The sequence below is a fragment of the Macrotis lagotis genome, chromosome 7 (assembly GCF_037893015.1).
Source record: "Macrotis lagotis isolate mMagLag1 chromosome 7, bilby.v1.9.chrom.fasta, whole genome shotgun sequence".
Taxonomy (NCBI): Eukaryota; Metazoa; Chordata; class Mammalia; order Peramelemorphia; family Peramelidae; genus Macrotis; species Macrotis lagotis.
This window is the reverse complement of record NC_133664.1, coordinates 94,236,629-94,261,153: the sequence shown is the minus strand read 5'-3', so window position 1 is coordinate 94,261,153 and position 24,525 is coordinate 94,236,629. Positions and strand designations below refer to the sequence as shown.

The following is a 24,525-nucleotide window of genomic DNA, read 5'->3' as shown; positions in this document are numbered from 1 at the left end:
GTGGCGCAGTGGATAGAGCACCAGCCCTGGAGTCAGGAGGACCTGAGTTCAAGTTCTGCCTCAGACACTTAATAATGACCTAGCTGTGTGGCCTTGGGCAAGCCACTTAACCCCATCTGCCTTGCAAAAAAAAAAAAAAAGAATGTATTCACTTCCCTCCCTTTCTTTGCAGGTGGGGAACTATTATACTGCACATAATATTGGACTAGATTAACATTTTCTGAATAACTTCTGCTTTTTTTTGCTTGTTATGGTGTGCATTAGGGTTAAGTGACTTGCCCAAAGTCACATAGCTAGCAAGTATAAAGTGTCTGAAGTCAGATTTAAATCCAGGTTCTCCTATCTCCAGGGCTAATGCTCTATCCATTCTACCACCTAGCTGCCCCTAGACTGACATTTTCTAAAGTATTTTTTCTTTCTTTTTTCTTCTTTTTATTAGGAATGGTTCTTTGAGAGGGGAGGGAGAGATCTTGGAAAATGAAAGGAATGCAAAAATAAAAAGTTGTCCTTTTTAAGAGAGTATCTATCTTTTTTTTTTAGGGTTTTTTTTTGGGGGGGGGGTTGGAAGGCAATGGGATTAAGTAATTTACCCAAGGCCACACAGCTAGGCAATTATTAAGTGTCTGAGGCTGGATTTGAACTCAGGTACTCCTGACTCCAGGGCTGGTGCTCTATCCACTGTGCCACCTAGCCGCCCCTGAGAGTATCTATCTTATTCTGTGCCTCTAACTATTAGAATCCTTAAAAGCTAGAGAAGGAACCCCAAAGACCCTTTCCTTTTTTTTGTATGAGGAAACTGAGGCCCAGAAAAAGTAAAATTATTTATCCAAGGACCCTCAGAACCCAGACCTTCCAACTCCCATCATGGCTCAATCTCTTTCTACCTGCTGACCTACTGCTTCCCTTTCTCTATTTGTTCACCCCATGAATGTAGGAAAAGAAATACAGAAAAAGCTCCTGAGAGTCAGAGATGAAAGCAGAAGCAGAGAATGAGATTGCGATAAGAAAAGAGGAGGAAAAAAAAATCTTAGCAGGCAAGAGAAAAGGGATTCAATCATGAATTCAGCCAGGAAACCAGATATGATCCTGATGATTCACAGAAAAGATAGGGTGGGGATGAAGTCAAAAGATGAAGAATTGGGGATACAGAAATAAAATCAGGGGAAATGGGACATAGAGATGGACATCCACACAGATTTCTATCATCCCTACAGCTGTTTGGATGTTTATACCTCTATCATCTGGCCCATTCACCCCTAAGGATGCTTCCCCTAACACCCCAGTCCTCAGTATCCCTCCCATCCTGGCCATGCTTTGATGTTCATTATTTCTTCTTCTCTTTTGCCAATCTTATTGCCTCTGCCTCCGCTTGATCCTCGGCAGCTTTCAAATTTCTCCTCCCCAGAGGAGTCCTAAAGTACCAGTCCTAAGGGAGAAGGTAAGAAAGCACAGAAGAGTATGGAAGGAAAGAAGTAGAAAGAGGGATTCCCATAAGAGGAATCCTTTACTTGGTTCTCTACCTATGCCTCTTAGCAACAATTTCCCCTTTTCCTACTCTTTCTCCTCCTCTTTGCTTTTTTTTTTAACATTTTTTTAAATTTAAGGCAATGGGGTTAAGTGAGTTGCCCAAGGTCACACACCTAGGCAATTTTTAAGGGTCTGAGGCCGGATTTAAAAAAAGGTATTCCTGACTCCAGGGTCAGTGCTCTATCCACTATGCCACCTACCTGCCCCTTCGCTTTGATTTCTAACGTCCTCCTCCTCCTAATAAGTAGGGTTGATCATATTCTATGGACCTCCTATAAAATCTTATTGCCCTACTGTGTCTCTCACCCCTTCTCCCACATGTTTTCTATAGATTAGCATCCACCTCTCTCCTTCCTCTTGTGCGCTCAAGACCCTTCCTTTCATGTGGTCAATGAATCAAAGCCCTGGATCAAAGTTGTTGATGGTTAAGTGACTCAAGGAGACAACAGAGGAAAAGGTCTAGTGTTTTGAGAAAGAGAGAGAAATAGAGACAGAGATACACACACATACACAGGGGCAGACAGACACACATAGAGAGACAGACAGAAATTCAGAGATATAGAGACTCAGACACATTCACAAAGAGAGACCAAAGAGATACAAAGTGAGAAAGACTTATATCCATAGGCATACAATCAGCCTTGCTAAGGGTTGTAAATGCGAGTTTCTACTCTCAATAATCGCTAGATCTGTGCCTCACCCTTTTCATACACACACTTAGCCAATATGTAGTCTTTTTGTGATTTCTTTTCCCTTATAAAGAGAACTGGTCAGGAAGGCTTGAATTCAAGGTTATTTGTAAGACTCCGAGAGAATCATCTAACCTCTTAGGGTTCTGGGAAATTTTCTAAGACTTAAATTGCAAAAAAATTGGTCAAGAAAGTTTTCTCAACTGGGAATTCCCACATCAGTAAAATCAAAGGTTCACTTTGCCCCTTAAAGCTTGCCATTGAGGTTGCTTTCCACCTATGTAAACCCATGATAGGCATTGAAGTAACAGTCACTAACTGTCCTTTTCCCTGAGGCAGGCCCCTGCTGCTGTTTCTACTACCACTATTATTACTACTACTACTACATCTTGATAAGAATATGAAGGGATAATTCAAGACAAGGCTCCCACTAGGAACATAGAGTAAAGGTCTTGAGCATAGAAATGGGAAAAGGGGCCAAGAGGAGTGGGGGGAGGGTTCTTGAGCCCTGTCCCTGCTCTTCCCTACACCCCCCCCCCAAGATCCTTACATAATTTGTCTAGGGCACAGATTCTGAGCCTCTTTCCCAAGAGCTCTGGCAAGCTCTACTTTTTCCTTCCTCATACTACCCATTTCCCCTATCTTTAACACTTTCACACACATTTTTGCTACCTTCAGTGATGCCTCCTCCTCCTCATATACTGGGTCCAACTTGGCCAGAATTTCCAGAAACTCATAAGGTTTCAGAGGCTTTCTGATGAGTTGGATCTTGCGCTTTTCAGTCATCACTAACTGGACAGCTAGTGTTATATCACCGGGGGTGTAGCCATCTGAAATCTTGGTCAGTCCGCTGATATCCCCATGACTTAGTAAAGATTTCCCATACTGATCAATCAAATGGTTCCAGATGACTGCAAGGAAGAAGAGGACCCAAGAAAGAAGTGGTAGGGAATGGAGACAGGGTTAGGGGATTGTTTAGGGCAGCTTTTGTTATCCCATTTGATAGATGAGGGAACTAAGACTTGTATAAAGTTACCTATACGTTAATTCAGGTCAGGCCCCTGACTGTTCTGAAATTTATTAGAAACTTTAAAATGGAAAGAATAACATTTATCTCACAGAGTTGTTATAAAGTGAGTATCATAAAGACTGGCATTATTGTTATTATTAGCTTTACTATTTTATAGATATGGAAACTCTCATGTTTTGGGAAGATGATATAACTTGCCTAAACCACTTAAGGCTCCCAGTCCTATGCACTCCCCATGAGGCATCTGAATGTAGATTCAGGAAAGTCTGAGTTAGATTCCTGCCTCAGACTTAAAGACTCTCCCTCCCTCAGTTTCCTCATATGAAAATTGGGATGAGCCTACCACCTCTTAGAGTGAATGTGAGGATAAAATAAGATAATTTGTGAAGTGCCTAAGAGCTTTATAAATGATTGCAATTTACTACTACTACTACTACTACTACTACTACCTACTACTACTACTACTACTACTACAGCTACTGTTGCTGCTGCTGTTTTTACTACCACTGTTATTACAACTACTTCTTGATGAGAGTATAGAGGACAATTCAAGACAAGGCTCCCAATAGGAATATAAAATAAGGGTCTTGAGCACAGAAATGGGAAAAGGGGCCAAGAGGAGTGGGTCATGTCCCTGCTCTTTCCCCTAGAGATCCTTACGGTAGCGTGTGCCATAATCTGGCTGGGGCACCATCAAAATCCTCTCATAGGTTTTGCACAGATTCCTAATGTCAGCCAGCTGTGGCTGGTCTGATGTTCCAATCAGCATTACTCGGTCACCAGGATGCAGAAACCGAAGAGCCTTTGCTAGGTCCTTCTTTATCCGTTTGGGGTCCATCTGCTCCAAGAAAAGAGGAAAGGTAGGGGAGAGGGGAAAGGGATGTTGTGTTGCCAACATGAAAGTCACCAGATAACAACAAAAGAGCCCTTTATCCAAAAGAGTTGTTTTAATTATCTATTTCTTTTAAGACTCATCTTTACTGTGCTGTAAAAAGAACTCAAGACCTGGAGCATGGAGACCTGGGGTTACATCAAAGCACCAACATTTACTAGCTATGCAACTTTGGGCAAATCACTTAACCTCTCTGAGGCCCAGGCTCAAATTATGCCATTAGAACTACTTACCTTATAAGGTTGTTAGATGAGGAGAGCCCTATATAAAATACAATCTGTATTTTTTTTGTCCAAATGCTCAATTTTGTCAGTGTAGGGAAATTCCTGTGTGGAAACTCTCTTCACTGAGGTAGATAGGCAACTCAAAATCTTTTTTTTTAATTAAAGATTTTATTTATTTTGAGTTTTACAATTTTCCCCCAATCTTACTTTCCTCCTCCACCCCCGCAACAGAAAGCAATTTATCAGTCTCTACATTGTTTACATGCTGTACATTGATCCAAATTGAGTGTGATGAGAGAGAAATCATATCCTTCAGGAACAAAGTATAAGAGATAGCAAGATCAGACAATAAGATATCAGGTTTTTTTTTTAATTAAAGGGAACAGTCCTTGAACTTTGTTCAAACTCCACAGTTCTTTTTCTGGATACAGATGGTATTCTCCATTGCAGACAGCCCCAAATTGCCCCTGATAATGCAACTCAAAATCTTAACCAGCTGCTAGAGACCCTGAGAAGTTTGAGTGACTTTCCATTCCATCTACCCATCTCTCCGCCTGTCTATCCATCCATCCATCCATCCATCCATCCATCCATCCATCCATCCATCCCATCATAGCTGTTATGTCAGAATGGAACTTGAATCCAGGTTCTTCTAAATCCAAGAATGGTTGTCTACCCACTAATCCATGCCACCTCTCCAAAGTGCTATATAAATGTGAATCATTATTCTTATTTTACAGGCAAACAAATCATAACATAACTTCCCAAATTCCCATAATGATTGAATGGTAAAGTTGAGCTTAGAACCCAGGTATTCTGACTTCTAGTCCTGCGCTCTCCCTAATAAGCATTTCACTACCCCAAATTTCCCTTACCTCCTTCTCTTCTCTTGGGACCTTCTTATAAAATGTTTTCTCAGCATTCCCAATCCAGATCACAGAGGGTTGTAGGAGTCGAGCCACCTAGCCAAGTGAGAGAGTAGAAGTCAGGAGTCAGACCCTGACCTGGGACCCTGTTCTAAATTTAAATGAGCAATCTGTTGCAGTGGAGTCTTGACCAAGGCAACCTCTTGGCCAAAAAGAAAAGTCAGTTAAATTTTATCTTCAGAGGTCCCTAAACTTGCCTTGTCCCATCTTTTCTCTAGTCTTAGTCCTCATTCCTATCTTATACTCCATGAATTTACCAAGTGTCTCCAAGTTTCCTGGTCTCAAAACTAGTTCTCAGAAAAACTGATCTCATTCATTCATCCCTCAGTGATTCAGTATAAATTTCTCAAATCCCACCTCCAAAGAATATTTAATAATGCAATTCAAGAACGAACAAATGGAGATACTGGATGGGGGAAAGGTCTACCTAGCCTCTGAAATTATATATACATACACATATTTATGTGTATATATGTGATATTTGTCCTTTATTCTCAAAGATGACTATGATATCAGGGAGGTAATAAGCATATGAACTGGGTTTGAGTGTGTGTGTGGGGGGGGGGCACTATGCTGTCACCAGACTCACTTTCTCTTCCAGACTCATCTGGGTCCAGTGGCCAAGATATGAATCAGGATGACTGGAGATGGCCCTGGATGCAAAGCAATCGGAGTTAAATGATTTGCCCAAGGTCACACAGCTAGTTAGTGTCAAGTATCTGAGACCATATTTGAACTCCCATCCTCCTGACTCCAAGGCCATTGCTCTAGCCACTTAGCCACCTATATACTTATAGTTATAGTTATAAATTATACCAATTTAAAGTTTATAATGAATTTCAGAAAAAATCAAGTACCTAATCTGCATTAATTTGTTAGATAACTAACACTATCCCATGCCACCTCTCCAAAGTGCTATACAAATGTGAATTGTTGCTATCCTTATTTTAGAGGTAAACAAATTATAACATAACTTCCAAATTCACATATTGATTGAATGATAAAGCTGAACTTAGAACCCAGGTATTCTGACTTCTAGTCCTGTGCTCTCCATACTAAGTAGTTTCCTCATCTATCAAAAAAGATTTTCCTTTCTGCCTCTAGATGAAGTCTAGAATAAAAGTTTCACGAAAGAACAAAATCGTCTTCTTTATTGGGGGGAGGGGTTAGGTGAAGAGTAGGGGAATGGGGGGGAAGTAGAAGAGGAGAGTGACTTTTAGGATACCTTAAAGACTATGTGCATCATCATCTGCAGCCCTGCCTTGCCCGGATATTTTCCTTCCAGGTTTTCCGGAGACAGGTCAAACAAGTTAGCTCCAGTCTCAGTACAAACTGCATTGACCAGCATCTTCTTCCCCGTACCAGCAGGACCAGCCAGGAGAATGGATCGAACATGGGGAGCCATGGCATGTACTTCAGCAGAACCTAGGAGAAAAGGAAGAAGGAACCAGGGAGAAAGGAGAGCAGAGGTGGGAGAACATGTAGGATATGGATGGAGGAGGAATTATGGGGAGCAAAAGGTCACTCCAGAATCCTTGAGTTCAGGGAGATGGGGTGGGGCAGGGAGGGTGTGATTATAATCTCCTACAAACTAACCAGGTATAAACCAGAAAGCCAGGTACTATTAGATAGAACATCTGTGCCAAGCCATGACCAGTGGTGTCTAAAGTGGCTTGTGATAACATTATAAATGAGAGGGTGCTGAGATTGTAGAGAGCTAGGTTCATAAACCTGCACCTGGCTGTTTTCTCTCATCACTTCCTTGTTTCTACTCCTTGTTTAGGGAATTAATGACTTGGTATACCCCATCAGAAAGATTGCCAATCGCTCCTCTGAACACTGAGAAGAAAAAGAATGGGACTTAATAGAATTGAGCCTTCTAGGTAGGTTCTAAGAAATATAACAAAAGGAACAGGATGGGAGAAAAAAATTTAGGCTCCTCAACTTCACAAAAATTACTGGGGCCCAAGGGTCCGGGGGGGACAAGGGGGAAGGGCAGTTCAATTTTGCTCTGAACTTCAGAGGATCCTAGAGAGGTCCCTAGGGGAGAATGAGTTTATGGAAGTTTCACAAAAATCAAAGTCCTCCATAGGACAGACTCCATCCAGGAGTCCTTCATGCTACATCTAGCATTTTTATATGGCTTTAAGGTTTTTTGTTTTGTTTTTTTTTTTAGTTTTTTTTGCAAGGCAATGGGGTTAAGTGACTTGCCCAAGGCCACACAGCTAGGTAATTATTATGTGTCTGGGGTCAGATTTGAACTCAGGTACTCCTGACTCCAGGGCTGGTGCTCTATCCACTGCGCCACCCAGCCTCCCTTTATGGCTTTAAGGTTTATAAAATGCTTTACATCTTATCTCATTTGCCACAATGATCCTGTGAATTGGGGCTGTTATTATTCTAAACCCATTTTATACATGAGAAAATTGGATGACTGGACCAGGATCACAGCTAGTGTCAGATTGCCTCCAAGAAAGCACTGTATCCACTTCCAGACACCCTCCACTAAGACATAAGACCTCACTGAAGGCTATCTCCAAGTCCCAAACCCCCCTCCCCAGGTCTCCTCTCACCAAGCCGAAGGACCCCATACAGAATCACATTCTGCTTTAAGTCGAATAGGGATGGCATTGGTTCCCTATTTCCCAGTTTCAAGGCAGACCCAAGATATAAGTAGTCACCTGAGGAAAAAGAATTAGGAATAGTCATTTGGGAGAGGGGAGTGGGGAGAAAAGCTGGGTAATCATTGCCTAGGGAGGGTCAGGTCATCTCTAGAGGGAAGAGAGCTTTCCCTGGATTTCAGTGGATTAAGGATTAACAGGGCGGGTCTCACCAATGTAATCAGACAGTTTCACATTTTTACACTTCTTGATCAAGCCCTCTTCCAGGAGTTCTTCATACAGAGAGTCCAGGGATCTAGGGGGTGGGAGTGGGAGACAGGGTGAGTTGAGGGGGGCAGGGAATACCCCAGGGAACACAGAGTATACTAGATAGATGAATGGTGACTGGCATTGGGAGAAAAGAAGAGAGCTCAGGGCATGAGACAAGGAGAAGAGATGGGTCCAGGAGGGTGTGAGTTGGGAAGGGAAGGCTTGAATAAAGACTGCGGGGGAAGGGATGAGATGTGAAAGAATCAGACAGGATTGTATGTAGGTGGGGGGAAGGGAGAATTGTATGGGGCTTTCTACACATCTATACTGCTCCCTGACTATAGAGTTAGTATTTCCATTAGACAGAGGAAAAGCTAGTGTGTCTTTATGTGATAGTCTGGGGAGGGCAGGTAAAGTGTGTGATGGATGGGGAAAGACCAAGCACCATTTTAGAGTTCCCCTCTTAAGAGGTTAAGTGATTTTCCCAGGATTTTGTGTTGTTCAATCATGTCTGACTCTTCATGAATTGATATTTTCTTTGCAAAAGAAATAGAATTTGCCTTTTCCTTCTCCAGCTCATTTTACATATGAAGAACCTGAGACAAACAGGGTGAAGTGACTTGCCCAGGGTCACACACCTTTGTAAGTATCTGAGGTCAGATTTGAACTCAGAAAGATGAGTCTTCCTGACTCCAGGCCCAGCACCTAGCTTCCTAGGGTTGTGAAGCCAATATTTGTCAAGAGGTAGGACACAAATCCCAGCATTTTTTATCCTAACCCAAGCCCTCTAACTCCTGGGATATGTTGCCTCACATCAATAATATTCATACCTTTCATTTGCATAGTGCTCTCTACCTTTTCAAATTGCTTTTCCATATATTTTCTCACTTGATTCTTACAATACCTCTATAAGATAAGCAGGGTAGGTAAAATATCACTAATCCCATTGGACAGAGGAGGAAACTGAGGGCCAAAGAGTTCATGTGGTCAGTTCAGGTTCACACAGCAATGAAGGTAAGACTAAAACCTTGGAGCTCTGAAAGGTGGGCCCAGTGCTTTCCCCATGATTCTTACATTGTCATTGGGTGTTGCAGGGTCTGGTACCTGTTTGGGGTCAGATCTTTGTCCTTCCCTTGGCCTTTCTTCCCTTTCTTGCAGTTGGAAGCAAACATAGAAGTTATCATTCTCTCTTGGCCTTTCTGCCTCTCCACCTGAACTTCAACCCCATCACTTCTATTCTACCTACCCCGGTTTTGGCTTTGGCTTTCCCTTTGGCTTTGACTATTTTTGTTAGATCCCGATCTACGACCATGCGAAGGGACTCCAGCTCTTGCCGCATCAGATTGTCCACCTAGAGCATACACAGATTGATCAGAAGGTTGCCATCAGTGGTGGGGGCCGGGGGGTGGGGGGAGAGGGAGAGGAATTGACAGAACCAGGGAAAGAGGTCTAGAGTCAGGGAAAAAGTTGAAGAGAAGAGGCCTTGGTCAAAGAAAGCAATATGAACTTGGGGGGAGAAAATGCTAAGGGAAGGGAAACCCAACTGTGACTGAAGTATACAAAACTGATGCCCTCTTGTTCCTCTTCCTGACCCTGAAAATTCCCCTTTCCTGCCTCCTACTGTCTTTTCTATGTATCTTTCTCTTCTGGTCATAAGGAAATCCTTGAAAGTTATTAGGTTTTATGATTTTCTTTTTTTCCTCATACCCAAAATGATTAATATGTAAATATGTTAAACACCAATGTACATGTACAACTTTTACCAAACTCTTCACTGTTGGGGGGGGGGGGCGTGGAAAGGGAGGGGGTAGAAAAATGTGTATAATTATGCAAGCTGACGAATGTTGAAAAACTTCCATAACATATAATTAGAAAAATAAAATATCAATAAAAAAAGGAAAAAAAAGTTAATAGATCACAGAATTTATTGTTTGAAGGGACCTCAGACATGACCTAATCCAACTCTCTCACTTTCCAGTTGAGGAAATTGAGGTTGGGAGAGCATCTGGAATATGAAACTCAGGTCATCTGATTCTATATAGCACTCTGCTCTCCCTTTAGGATATTACCTTTCCTGGGGCTTTTTCACATCTACTTTTGTTGTTGAGTCATTTCAGTCCTGTCCAACTCTGTGATACAGTTTGGGGTTTCTTAGTCAAGTTACTGAAGTGTTTTGTCATTTCCTTCTCCAGCTCATTTAATAGCTAAGGAAACTGAGACAAATGGGTTAAATGACTTGCCCAGGGTCACACAGCTAGTAAGTGTCTGAGATGGATTTGAGGTCAGAGGTTTTCGTGGCTCTGGGCCCTCCATCTATTACATCTCCTAGCTGTCCACTTTCCCAAAGAATAATTATAAACTCAAAAGCCTTTAAGATCCAACATAATGATTTTTTTCCCCAGTGGTGAAAATTTAGACCCTAGGAAGTGTGGTTGGAGAGAAATTCTGAAAGTCTAGGAAATCATCTCAAATCCTCAAAATCATACTGCTTACAGGGTGGTTAGGTGGCACAGTGGATAGAGCACTGGCCCTGGAGTCAGGAGTACCTGAGTTCAAATCTGGCCTCAGACAATAATTACCTAGCTGTGTGGCCTTAGGCAAGCCTTATACCCCCATTGCCTTGCAAAAAAAAAAAAATAAATCATACTGCTTACTCCATTTAGAAAACTATGCTAATAGACAGGGATGAAGAAATTGAGGTAGAGCTGAAGAAATGGAGCCACATATAGCAAAATATTAAGAGAGTCCACAAATGAATAGAGCAGACATTAGACTAGAAAAATTGCCATAGAAATACTCATTTGGTTGGTAGGAGTTGAGAATGAGAAGGAAGATGGATGGATATTACCTTTGGAAAAGGCAATAAATATGACCCTTCCTATATGTGTAACAGTTCTTTTGGGGATAGCTAAGATTTAGAATTTGAGGGGATACCCATCAAATGAGGACTAGAAGAACAAGTTGTAGTATATAATTTTAATGTAATATCAGTGTATTATAATAAATGACAAGTAAGATAGTATCAGAAAAACATGGAAAGACTTACATGAACTGTTACAAAATGAAATGATAAAACAAGAACAATACAGTAACAGCGATGTTTCACAATAAAGAACTATGAATGATTTGGCTATTTTCAGCAATACAATGATCCAAGACAATCCCAATGGAATAATGATGAAAGATTCTATCCACTTCTAAAGAAAACTGATGTCACCTGAATAGACTAAAGCATTCTATTTTTCATTTTTTTTTGTCTGAGTCTTCTTGCACAAAATGACTAATAAGGAAATGTTTTACATGATTGCATATCTATATCAGATTGCTTATGGTCTCAGAAAGAAAGGCTAAAAGAGAGGGAAAGGGGATAGAATTTGGAATTCAAAACTTAAAAAAAAGTTAAAAATTGTTTTTGCATGTAGTTGGAGGATATAAAATATCATTTTTAAAAATAATAGCAAGGGCAGCTAGGTGGCACAGTGGATAAAGCACTGGCCCTGGAGTCAGGAGTACCTGGGTTCAAATCCGGTCTGAGACACTTAACAGTTGCCTAGCCGTGTGACCTTGGGCAAGACACTTAACCCCATTGCCTTGCAAAAAAAAAAAACCACCTAAAAAAATAATAGCAGTCTAGGGGCGGCTAGGTGGCGCAGTGGATAAAGCACCGGCCTTGGAGTCAGGAGTACCTGGGTTCAAATCCAGTCTCAGACACTTAATAATGACTTAGTTGTGTGGCCTTGGGCAAACTACTTAACCCCATTTACCTTGCAAAAAAAAAAAACTAAAAAAAAAATAATAGCAGTCTGACTGACTGAAACCACCACCCCACCACCACCCCCCATGAAATCTAAAATCTATATTACAACAGCTGATAAAATAGATGATCTAGACCCCTGGTCGACTCTTTCCAAAGATTTGAGCCTCAATAGAGCCAATCTTGTCTTGTGAGACACAATGTAAGCTAAAGAAATACAAGAACTAAGAATAAAATGCTCACAAGCAGAAGGGAACAAAATCAGAAGTCCTACTCCTAGGGTGGCTATGTAGTTTCTCCACTTTCTAGGAATGTGGACATATTAACTACTTTATGAGTTTGTTTCCCCAGGTAGTTCTAAAGGCATCTAGTCTAGAGCTCAATATGACTCCTATATCTCTTCTGACTCCTATATCGCTTCTATATCTGTGTTGAGCCCTAGTTGATGTCTCCTGATGGCTGTGGGGCTGGGGCTGAGGTTCAAGAACATGACAATGACAACAGTTGAGTAAATAGAAGATGGAGCAGATAATGAAAACAAAGTATGGGAGTAGAGTCCTAGGAGACAGAAATGAGGAGATGAGGTTGGGTATAAAGGGAGGGGATTAAAAGGGAAATAGAGACCAAAATGTGAAATTAGATGAGGCAGAGGGAAGAGTGGAGGCAGAGATGGGGAGGGGAAGGGCACTGTGGATGAAGGAAACAAGAAGTGATAGAGAAATAGAACTGGGAATGGGGGCTACAGGGTGGAAATGAAGATGAGTAGAGAAGTGGGGTTATGGAAGGATGAAGGGGAGCAGGACAGGACAGAGAAAGGAATGAGGACAAAGACAAGGAACGTAGGGATTAGGGAATAGGAAAAGAGCCAGAATAGGAATGTGATGATGAATATTGAGGCCTGGAAGGGATGGAGTTGGAGTCTGGGGATGGAGAGGTGGGAGTATTTGAAAAAGAATATATGAGGGCAGAGAGGGAGAAGAATATTGCAACTGAGAATCAAAGAGGAAAAGATGCAAGAATATGCAGAGGGAATTGGAAATGAATAAGTCTGTTGGCCAGACCCTCCAACCTGGACCCTGATCTCTTCTTCCACCTCCTTCCTCTTCTGCTCCCGAATTTTCTCAAGGTCAATATCCTGATTTGGGTACTTGGGAACTTTCTGTTTTCCCCACACACCTGAGAACAAACCACAGATCACAAATGAATGAGTAGATGCTCAAAACCCAGTCTACTCACACACATACAATCCCCACCTCAGATTTCCCTACCCCCAGTGGGAGAAGCATCCTTTTGCACAAGGCTACTGTCTTGTTAAGCTTAGACACCTAAATAAACAGAAGACTGAGTCAAAGGCCTGAATCTCAATAACATTTAGGTGGTTCCTATGTCTGATTCCACCCCCTCTCCCCCTTATTCTTATTTTTTCAGTCAATCAGGACTACACCAGAGTCTCCCAGCTCTTCACACCCCAGTATAATCAAAGAATTATAGCTGGAAGGGAACTTGGTCATCTAACCCAACCCCCCATTTTATAGATGAAGAAACAGGCCCAGGGAGATTAGGAACAAGTCCAAGGTCACACAGGTAATAATAAATAGGTTCTCAGACCTTAGGGCCCCTGGCACTTTCCATTGTACCTTGTTGGCTTCCTTTCTTTCCTCTCCCCCCTGCTCCAGATCTCCCATAGAATCCAGAATCCTCACTAGTCTAGAACACTCTGAACTCTAACCAGGCCCTGTTCCCCCTTACTCTGGAACTCTTCATGCCCTTCAGCAAGAAGAGGTACAAATTTGGATGGTGCCATTTTCATCATCATTTCTTCTTCCTAGAAGAGAAATCTTTTATTTTAGTACCCTCACTGTCTCATTTCTCTCCTCCCTTAGTCTCTGCCCAATTCAAGTCTGATCTTGTGTCCTTTCCCATGTTTGTTTCTCTTCTTTTTTGGTGTGTGTGTGTGTGTGTGTGTGTGTGTGTGTGTGTGTGTGTGTGTGTGTGCTTGTGCATGCATCCAGGGTCACACAGCTAGGAAATGTCTGAGGCCAGGTTTGAATTCAGGTCCTCCTGGCTGTATCCACTGTACTGCTGAACCACCCCTTTTGCTTCTCATTCTAATACAGATCCCTCATCACCTGCTCCTTAAGCCTTCCCTGCCCTTCCCTCCCTTCCCCACCATAATTCTTGGGATAGAATCTCACCCCCTTCATAGATCCTTCCTTCTCTTTCTCCTTTTTCTTTTTCTTTTCCGTTTCCTTTTTATTATCTTTTTCCTTTTGTTTTTCTTTCCCCTTCTTTTTGGCATTTTCTTCTTCCAAAAGGTCCAGTTCTTTTTTTACCTAAGACCCAAGGATCCCTTAGACCCCAGATTCCCTCAAAGGCTGCAAACTTCGACCCTGATCCTGACATAGACCCAGACTGAGTTCTGATCATGGGATTAGCAAAGGGTCCTAGGGAGACTGTGGTTCTGTAAACATCCTGGGCTCAGTTCTAAGGCAACATACTGAGAAGTGGGGTGGAGATCAGAGAGAGACAAGATTTCAGTGAGAACTTTTTGTGTTTTCTTGGGCCCATGGATTTTGTAACCAGAACTGTCTTTCAACTGTTCTCTGCTCTCTTTGGATTTAATCTATTCTTTTGCTATGATTGATTTTTCTAGACCCATCCCTTCTTTTTTTTTTTACTATTTCTAATCCCTTTTTCCATATCTGCACTTCCTTTGGCCATATCCAACACTCCAACTTCCACACCAGTGCCAATCCTTCAGCCTAATTGGGTCTTAGGACATATTCTATATTCCTAGCTCTCTTCCATTTCCAAGTACTATTTTTCCCCCTACCCCAGGGGTACCTGTTGTGGGGTTTTTTCTGAAAAAATTGCAGCAGAGCCACCTATTTCTTCATCTGGAAATTCAGGGAACTGGCCAGTGAGGTCACTAATTGGACAGAAGATGAATGGATAGGTGGATAAGTAAGTGAAAAGAAAAAAGAGAGGCGGGGGGGAAGGGAGAAGGGGAGAAAGAAGGGGGAGGAGGGAGGATAAAGAGGAGAGAAAGGGGAGAGAGAGAGAGAGAGAGAGAGAGAGAGAGAGAGAGAGAGAGAGAGAGAGAATATAGATGAGCCAGGGCATAAAGTACATGAGATTCATGGAAATTACTAATCCATTTTGCCCACATCCCTGGGCATTCTCCCTCTACTTTGAAGAATCAGTTTGGGAGGAAGAGTCTTAAGATTTTAATGCTGGGTAGGATTAGGTGTCCTAAGGATTGTGGAGTACCAGGCTTTAGGGAGAAGGTAAGGTCGGGGTTCAAAGGGTTGTGTGGTAATTGGGTCTGGAGAATAAGAGTCAAGGTGGGAACACTGAGGGACAGAATGAAGAAGAGGGTATGAGGGATAGTGAGAACCCAGGACTTCAGAGAACATGGGAGTGAGGAATAGGTTGGGGAAAGTGAGACTAAGAACAAGATACTGACTGACATTCGATGAACCACTGACGGATCTGTTTCTTCATCCTCTCCTCCATGTCCAGCCCTTCTTCATCCCTCAAACGGATTGGGATGTCATGCAATGCCTGCTGGTACTCTATTTCCTTCTCTTTCTGGTGATGTCTACGCTGTTCCTCCCCATTTTGGACTCGTTTTATGGTCATCAAGTAATCAGTCTCATTGGAAGGAGGTAACTGGGGGCAAAGGGTTAGGGAAGGGGGACTTTGGGCATTGTTTCCCTAAATTAACCCCTTCCTGAGGTTCTACGGACAAGGGGACTCACACAGAACTGGGACTGGGAGCTGTCCGTGGTTACTAATTACATAGGGTGAGATACACACTCACCTTGCACCTGTCTTCCACACATCACACCCATCAGCCACAATCTTCCCCTTCAAATCCTCAGTCTCCAACACATAACATATCACATCCGTGTGTCCTAACATACCCTACCTGATCCAAACCCCCTAGCACTCATGGGCACCTTAAACTATCTCAAACACTGCTCCCACCCCCATTCACCATGCACACTACCCAGACATGGAGTGGAAGGCATGCTGGCATCAGGAGAAATTGCATTTGGAGCCGAAATTCATCTCTGTAAATTACTCCGATAATGAGTTTGTGAGATGCATCTGGGCCAGCCCCCCACCTCCCCCTCTTCCTGCACACCACTCCCCTGTGGGCCTCTAGCTCCCCCCCAGCCTCCCCACCCCATGTCGGCAGCCCAACTCGCAGCCACTTTCCCGCCTCATTGGCTCCCAAATGTATTTTAAATATCACTGTGCGCAGAGACAATTACTGAAAACGCTGAGCTCACACTGCTGATGGGCCCGCGTGGTCAGGCTCATTCCTCACCTACCACCACTGTGCTGCCACCCTGGCCCCCCCACCGGGGCCCCTCCATTCCCATGTTCCTCCTCTCTCCTTCCTTGCCCTCCTTGTTGATCCTAATGTTCTACTTGTCTTGTCTCTCTTTGGTCTCCCCAATCCTCTTCTCCCACAGTGGACCCCAATCTTCAAATGATCCTGGCCCCCAAAAGCCATGAAGAGGGGCTCTCACTGCTGCAGTCCCTCATTCTTATTATGACAGCCTAAACCCCATCTTCCCAATCAGCCCCACCCAATCAAAGTCATCTCTAGTTTCACCCTTCTATCCTGGGCTCCCCTTGGGAGCCACACCTAGGCAGTGGATGATTCAGAAAAGGAGGCCTCCATCGCCTTGGAGATGCAGATTTGATTGTTCTCAGAGAGGCTGAGAAGCCGGCAGCCACTCCACCCTGGCCTTGCCAGACTACCGGATCACAGCCGTCCCGGACCTTGGTGTTGTGTCCCAAGTTCTGAGACTCAAGCCATGATCCATGCCTACAGTCTGAGGTTCAGGGTTCCCACCTATATCCCACATCTGATTCCACTAGATTGTGAGCTCCACCTGGGCAGGAATCATCTTTTACCTTTCTTTGTAGGCTATTGACTGACCAAGGTTCCAGCCCCCTTCCACCCTCCATCCCTACCCACACTCAGTGGACCATTACTAGAGGTAGAGAAAGATTAGAGAAGAAGCTTTTGGTTTTCTATCAGGAGCTTTCTCATTCTGCATTTAGCACCGTAAAATTTATAGCTAAGAGATCATCCAATGCAGTTCCTTCATATTATAGATGAGGAAACGGAGGCTGAGACAGGTTAAATAACTTGTCCAAAATCACATAGTGTCATAACTGGGGTCAAACCCAGGTCTTCCCACTCAAAATCTAGCATTCTTCTCACTAAACTGTGCTCTGGACCTACAATTGCTTTGGAAAGTTTCTCACCTTTCCCTTTCTTCCTCTTCTACTGTTTTCTGCCTTTCCCTTTCCCCCAAAAAACCATCAGGTGGGTAAGGGATTTAGAGTTGGAACAAAAGTAGTAAGGAAAGAAGGGGAGAAGTTTTCTTTCTTCTTACCTTCCAAATACTACTGTCTATGGTTTAGGTCTTAGTGCACTTTTCAAGGTTCATTTGATATTCTAAAGTCTCAGTCCATGTTCTAGACATCAATCCAATTCCCTGTTCTCTGGGGGAGAACCTTGCAGTATAATCCTTGGGTTCCTAATACCCAGGAGTATGTAAATATTCCTTTCTATGGGAACAGAGAGGGTAGCTAGGTGGTGAATGGATAGACTGCCAGACCTGGAATCAGGAAGATCCATCTTCATGAGTTTAAATCTGGCCTTACTTACCAAACGGTATGACTCTGATCAAGTCACTTAACCTTTTTTGCCTCAGTTTCCTCATCTTTAAAATGAGCTGGAAAAGGAACTGGCAAACCATCTTTGCCAAGAAAAACCCAAATGGGATTATGAAGAGTCGGACCCAACTGAAAAACGACAACAACAACAAAAATGGGAAGAGAAATGATTTCCTGCGGATGGGGAGCAAATACAGGGGGCCTCACCATGCCAATGAATTCCATTTCTAACAGCCGTTCCTTCTTAGTGCGCTTCCGCTGAAGGTAACCTCTCCAAACCTAGGTTGGGGGTGAGAAAAAAGAGATCAGTAATCTCTCACCCCTACTACCTTGCAGAGATTGGGAGGAGATTGAGAGGAGGTAGTTTTCATACTCATTCTTTTTCCACAGGAGATGGAGTATTGGGGGCATTATCTTTAGATCTCTCAGTTAGTCAAGAGTGGACTCCCACAGTGCACTGCCTAGATATGTGGTAGGTTCCAGGGTTGGAGGGAGAAGGGAAAGGAATGAAATAATCCTTGTTTTCACTCCACAGCTCAGTCTATTCTGCCTGAATAAAATATATTTTCCATTCAATTCTCCTACCCAAGACTTATCACTCCTTCAGAACTCAGCTCAAGTTCCACCCCTTCCAAGAAGTCTTTTCAGACCACTACTAGACTTCACTAAACTCTGATTTCTTAAACAAGTTCAAGTGTATCTTACACAATTTAGCCTTTGCTGCTCCACTGACTGGCTTGTTCTCTTCATTCCTGCTGACATTATCTTCATATCCATCCCCACTATCCACAACCCATCCTTCATCCCTCTATCCCTCCACTGTCCCCTGGATGGATAAAGGGAAGACTCCTCTGGTAGTACCTTTTGGATGATGAGAGCTGCCCGATCTTTATGGGACTCAAGCCACTTGCTTTCCCGTACCCTTTGTTGTTTCTGTTCCTCATCCCTTCGAATCTCTTTCATGAATTTGGCCCGGAGCCGACCCTGCCTGGCTCGCTCAGCACGTTGGATCATAATTATCGCCTCTGACTGGCTTAAAACTACACTAACCTGTGGGATGGAGGTGGGCTCTTGAATATGACTTATGCCAAAGGCCACCCCTCCCAGAGTCACTGGTGTCTCCAACTGTCTTTGCTCAGCCTAAGGGTATGACATTGGGGTACACAGCATTGTGTAACTGACTCATGTATGTATAAATTATAATACAGATTCATAAGAATAAGAACTGGGGGGGGGACTTCTGAGGCCATTCCTAATATGTCCTCCTTATTTTAGAGATAAGAAAAAATAGGGCCCCAAAGAGGGGGGACATGACTTTCCTCTCACATGGTCACAAATTTGGTAAATCCTAGAACAAGATTCAAATATAGATTGTCTGACTTTAAATCCAATTTAGAGTTAGGTGGAAGTAGAGTGGGAAGGAAGAGGTATGTATATGAATTTTAGCTCTTGAAAATATACATATATATATGTATATATATATATATGTATATATATATGTATATATATATACATATATATATATAATTTGGTAGAATATGATTTTCCCTAACAGGTTGCCTTACTTGGTCAATAAGACTGTGGTCTCCCAAAGGTGTGGTCTGGGTTATTTAAAATTTAATTAATTAATTTAAAATTTAAGGCTAGGAATGTCTCAAGGTAGGGTCAAGATCTTGGAAAAGGGGAGGGATCTTTGGGGAATCAGTAGCATGAAGGGATTTCTTTTTCTCACAGTGGCCTTGTAGTCCACAGGCCAACTTTTCTCCAGGAACTCCATCATTGTCTCCCGTTCCTGAAACAGTTTGACCCGCTCCAAACTGAAGTATTTGGGAATTGGAACTTCTAGATCAGCCTTTGGAAAGGGTGAGGAGAGCAGAGTGTCAAGACCTTCTTATATTACCTCATAATCCACTCCCCACCCAACTCAGTTCAGTAGCTGCCCCTTTGTCCTCAGTTCCACTATGCTTTGTGAATTTGTGGTAGTGTTGGTGTTAGAGACCTCATCAGGAGCCACTCTGTCCTTTCCAATCTTAGGCAAGATCATTCATCTATGAACTAGGCCTCCAGAGTAAGATCATAGATTAGAGGGAGGGGTGGACACCTAAGGATAGGATTGGCCTAACTCCTACATTATCTTGGAATGTCTTGAGTGGGAGGTAGGAAAAGTTTGAAGGTTTTTCCCCAAAATGAGGAAATTCTAACTAGACATTAGGGGCCCACATATGGAGATCATGAACCTCTATTCTATAGTAGGAGATCCTTCATGACATTTGTATAGCTTTTTGTCCTTTCCTTCATATAGGTGCCAAAAAGCCAAGTCTAGCCTTTACTTTCCTATTTTTTGGTTAATTTCAGTGGGAAAAGTTCCTCCCTTGGTCTAGCCTCTATTTCTTAGGCAAATCTAAACACCATTCATAGGTTTTCTTATCTTTTTATTGGGGCAGCTAGGTGGCATAGTCAGTAGAGTGCTGGACCTAGAGTCAGGAAGACTTATCTTCCTAAATTCAAATCTGACCTCAGACATTTACTAGTTTTATGACTCGGGGCAAGTCATTTAACCTCAGTTTCCACTTATATAAAATGAGCTGGAGAAGGAAGTGGCAAGCCACTCCAATATCTTAGCCAAACAAAAACCAAATGGGATTACAAAGAGTTGAACATGACTGAAAAAACAACTGAATAACAATACCCTCTTATTGGTTCACAAGACAGAGAAGCGAAAAGGAATTCAAGAGACCCAAACCAATTGCCTCATTTTATTGATGAGGAAATTGAGTTGTAGACACATTAAGTCACTGGTCCAACGTCAAATTAAAGTGTCAAAAGCTATGAATCCAAGTTTATATAGCTCTTTACTCTACAATAAATATTAAATTCTATTTGTGGCCCTAGATACATTTTTGTTAGTTGATTTTGTTAAGGTGATTAGAGCTAAGAGTTTGGAAACCCCTGCTCAATACCATACTATTGGCATTTAAAATTAAAGTTCAACCACTCCCTGCCCCACTCACCCATCCCTTCTTTTTCTCTGAATTCTACAACTTTGGGCAAGAGGAAAGGGGTAGGGGCCGGAGAGCTGCAGCTTCTATAGAGTCATCAGAATCCTTTTGGGGTTCCATATAAGAACTTCAGTGTCTTCTCCTACCCTCTGCTTAACTCTGATATTAGGGAAGTGATGTTACAGCTTTAGTTCTCCCTAAATCTCCTCTTTTTTTTCATAGTCATGTCATTTCAGTCAGAGAAGTGTTCTCTGAAATCCATTCCCCACCCTTCAACCCTCACCGGTGTGAGTTTTAGGTCCTGAAGCACATTGTCCAGGCAGTGGTATTCAGATAGATTAACTTTTACCAGCTCCTCCTTCAGCTCCAGAATCCGACCAGTTACCCCTTCCAACAGGCGACGGACGAGCAGTCGCTTCTGGGGATGCACTAACTGGTCATAGATGGTGTCTAGCTGCCGCATCATCTTCAGGTAGTGCAGAAAAAACGATGAAAGTTTATAAAAGAAGGAGCCTTGGTCTCGGTCAGGCCCTGATTCTGGCAGCAATTGTTGCTCCTGGAACAACAACTTTTGTAAAGTCTGATGCGTAGAAACCCAGAGCTGCTGGTATGTCCTGGAGGTAGAGGGGAAGGAGGAGAGCAATAAGCAGAATAATGTAGGAGACAGAAAATGCAGTGAGACTGTGTGATACAACGGAAAGGTCATTACTGTTAGAGTCAGAGAAACTTGAACCGGAATCCCAACTCTGACATTTATTACCTGTATGACCTTGGTTAAGTCATTTCTTTCTATCTGTTTCCTCATCTAATTTAAAATAACAGGGTTAGACAAGAATGATTACTAAGGTTAATCCTATTGGGGGTCCTTATTGGTGAAAACCATAATGTGGACCTCTTAAGCAATAAAAGCCACGAATAATGTGAATTTCCTAAAAAAGTGTCTAGCAAGGAAAGCCATTAAAAAATAATATAGAGTACTTATCAATGAAAGTCAAGAATAATGTAAGCCAAGATTAGCATAAACCAAAAGAAATCACACTGACCAGGACAGGACCAGTATACATTCAGTCCATAGCCTTGCATGCCCTGAACTCCAGTTCAAATAGCAATGACACCCAGATATCTGGGACCCAAGCCCAGTACTGAGCAGAGGAAATCTGTGCCAATCTGCACTTAGCATAACTCTATAACTCCTCCTCCCTTTGTCTGATTTGTATAGTAACCACGGGGGTTTACAGGGGGTATTGATGTGGGGATTCAAAGATTGTTATCTGGTTGCAGCCTCAGACTATCCCATGTGAGTATCCCACTTTGATTATTAAAACTACTTATATAGTCAATCTGGAGCTACCCAGCCTTGTTTTTTTTTTTTTTTGTTTGTTTGTTTTTTTAGGTTTTTGCAAGGCAAACGGGGTTAAGTGGCTTGCCCAAAGCCACACATCTAGGTAATTATTAAGTGTCTGAGACCGAATTTGAACCCAGGTACTGCTGACTCCAAGGCCGGTGCTTTATCCACTACGTCACCTAGCCACCCCCCCAGCCTTGTTCTTTAGCCTCATGTTGGACCCCTTGTTTGGGGGAAACAAATATCTTTCAGTAGGGCAATTTTAGGATAAAACACCTATTATCTAAGATTTTATCATCTTATGTTTGCCTGTATGGAGATAAGAGTGATATTGGGGGTCAGGGGAACAATTGAGTAACATTAGAGGGCCAGTATGGAGTTTGATCTGAGAGCCTAGAGTAGTTCTTAACCTCGGATTCACAGATTTCTCTCCCCCCCCCCACAAGGAGTCCATAGATGGATTTCAGGGAGTTTGTGAACTTGAATGGGGAAAAAAAATCACACCTTAATTTCAAAACAATTGGTTTCCTTTGTAATCTCATGTATTTTTTACATTTAAAAACTTTTCTTGGGGCGACAAGGTGGCATAGTGGATAAAGCACCAGCCCTGGAGTCAGGAGTACCTGGGTTCAAATCCCGTCTCAGACACTTAATAATTACCTAGCTGTGTGGCCTTGGGCAAGCCACTTAACCCCATTTGCCTAAAAAAAAAAAACCTAAAAAAAATTTTTTCTGAGAAAGTAAGTCAAAAGGCTCAAAACACAAAAAAAGATAAAAACCCCTACCCTATGGAGAACTGAAAGAACAGAAGTCAATAAAGGGATCAAGAATTCTTTGTGGGGAGGGTGAGGATACCTATTAATCCTCTAAGGGCATTTCTGGGATGCAGTTCAAAGCGTGCTACAAAGTTATATGGTAGGGATAGAAGCTGAAGGCAGAGAAAGAGGAATAAGTGTGTGGAGGCTTCCCTTTGATTACTACTCTAGTTGAATCATGAAATTTAGGCATGTAAGGAACTCAGTGGCCCATCTAGTCTACTCCATACCCAAAGAGAATCCCTAGTAATACTGAGCCTGAAGTCAGAAAGGCTCAAATCTGTTCTCAGATTTGATGATCCTGGGCAAGTCACTTTACCCTATTTGCCTCAGTTTCCTCATCTGTAAAATGAACTGGAGAAGGAAATGGTAAACTGCTCCAAATGGGGGCACACAAAGATTCAGACAGGACTGAAACAACTCAACAATTATAATATACCCAACAAGAACTAAGCAAGAACTCAATACTTCTCAAGACAAGTCTAATCTGATTTTTCCATTGATAGACTTGTAAATTTTTCCTAACAAGTTGAAATGGACTCTTTTCCATCTTACACTCATTGCTTCTACTCTGCCCTTCAAGAAACCTAGACAGATCCCTCTTCACTTAAGACTACTATTCACATATTATCAGGATGCTATCAGAATGCTGCTTTGCTTCCACCCTCATCCTCAGCCCCCATCCACATAACTCAGTCTTTTCTTCTTTAGGCTAAACATTTCTTTAGTTTCTAGAAATTCCATCAGCCTTTAGAATTGATTAGCATTTGGGGAGGGGGGGAAGAAAATGGTGGATAGGAGCCTTAGGTGCCCTTTTGAGAGGTGGGGGAGGGGAACTATGGTGCAAATAAAAAGTCTCCTATCTTCTACCCAGATGCTCCAAATAGGATCGGTCTGAGTCTCGACCAAAGCATGACCAGCAAATGGAAAGAATCTTTTTTTTAGGGGTAGAGGTTAAATTTGGGACTTTTCTTCCCACTCCCAAGTCACTCACCCCTCAGACATGTTGCCGTCTCTCTTCTACAGCTGTGCTATGTTCGGCAATTGTGGTTTCTATAGAAACCTCAGAGGTTCCACCTGCCCCACCCTGATGCCTCACCCCTGTGAGGTATACAGCAGGTAGTTAACAAATGTTTATTGATAAGAAGATGGAGGGTTTATATGGCATAGGTAATTTGACATGGATGGAACCAGAAACACCTAATACACTGAGTTGTACTTAATATTTGTTGAGGGGATAAATGAGAAAAAAAAAGATTTTTAGCTTCAAGTTTCTGAGAATAAGGGCTCAGTCAGCTCTTGGGAGAGTTAAGTCTGGGTAGGCTGTGGAATATAGGGTATAGATAGAATCATAAAGATCTTAGAGACCCTCACCTCTCTTACAACAGATGAAAAAACTAAAGGTTAAGAAAACGAATAGTCTCTTCCTGACCTAATTTAATGATCTTTTATGGGGCAGCTAGGTGGTGTAGTGGATAGAGCAATGGCCCTGGAGTCAGAAGTACCTGAGTTCAAATCTGGCCTCAGACACCTAATAATTACCTAACTGGGTGGCCTTGGGCAAGCCACTTAACCCCATTGCCTTACAAAAAAAAATGTATTAATGATCTTTCTAGGACCCCACAAGAGGGTTAAAACTATCTAACAATTTTTCCAAATATATGATAGGTTTATTACTCTTTCTAGTGAGGATCATAAAAATGTAAATAATACCCTTTCCTACCCATTCACCAATCATCTCAGGCAGACAC

General features: G+C 42.4%; 1 protein-coding gene across 3 annotated transcripts; it reads right to left on the bottom strand.

Moving 5' to 3' along the window:
* Positions 1-44: 44 nt before the first annotated feature.
* DRC11L (dynein regulatory complex subunit 11 like) lies at positions 45-23,811 on the bottom strand. 3 transcript variants are annotated; one of them, XM_074193337.1, is made up of 19 exons: positions 23,769-23,811; positions 20,898-21,228; positions 19,348-19,467; positions 18,477-18,665; positions 17,823-17,894; positions 15,379-15,584; positions 14,757-14,841; positions 14,108-14,245; positions 13,662-13,737; positions 12,982-13,088; positions 9,405-9,509; positions 9,263-9,309; positions 8,122-8,204; positions 7,862-7,969; positions 6,514-6,713; positions 5,238-5,324; positions 3,907-4,084; positions 2,889-3,127; positions 45-1,426 (listed from the first exon to the last, which is right to left on the bottom strand). In XM_074193337.1, the coding sequence occupies exons 1-19, from the start codon at positions 23,777-23,779 to the stop codon at positions 1,325-1,327; spliced, it is 2,484 nt and encodes an 827-aa protein (XP_074049438.1). In that variant the 5' UTR covers positions 23,780-23,811; the 3' UTR covers positions 45-1,324. The 3 variants fall into 3 exon arrangements, with proteins under 3 accessions (XP_074049438.1, XP_074049439.1, XP_074049441.1); XM_074193338.1 differs by having other exon boundaries at positions 20,964-21,228; XM_074193340.1 differs by lacking the exons at positions 18,477-18,665; positions 19,348-19,467.
* Positions 23,812-24,525: the final 714 nt, after the last annotated feature.

Bases quoted from the DNA above. Each gene is read 5' to 3' on its own strand.
- DRC11L (XM_074193337.1), bottom strand. The intron at 18,666-19,347 runs GTGAGAAAAAGA...TCCATCCCACAG, and splicing joins CTGTGGACTACAAGGCCACT to GTTAGTGTAGTTTTAAGCCA. The intron at 17,895-18,476 runs GTACTACCAGAG...CCCCCAACCTAG, and splicing joins CAGCTCTCATCATCCAAAAG to GTTTGGAGAGGTTACCTTCA.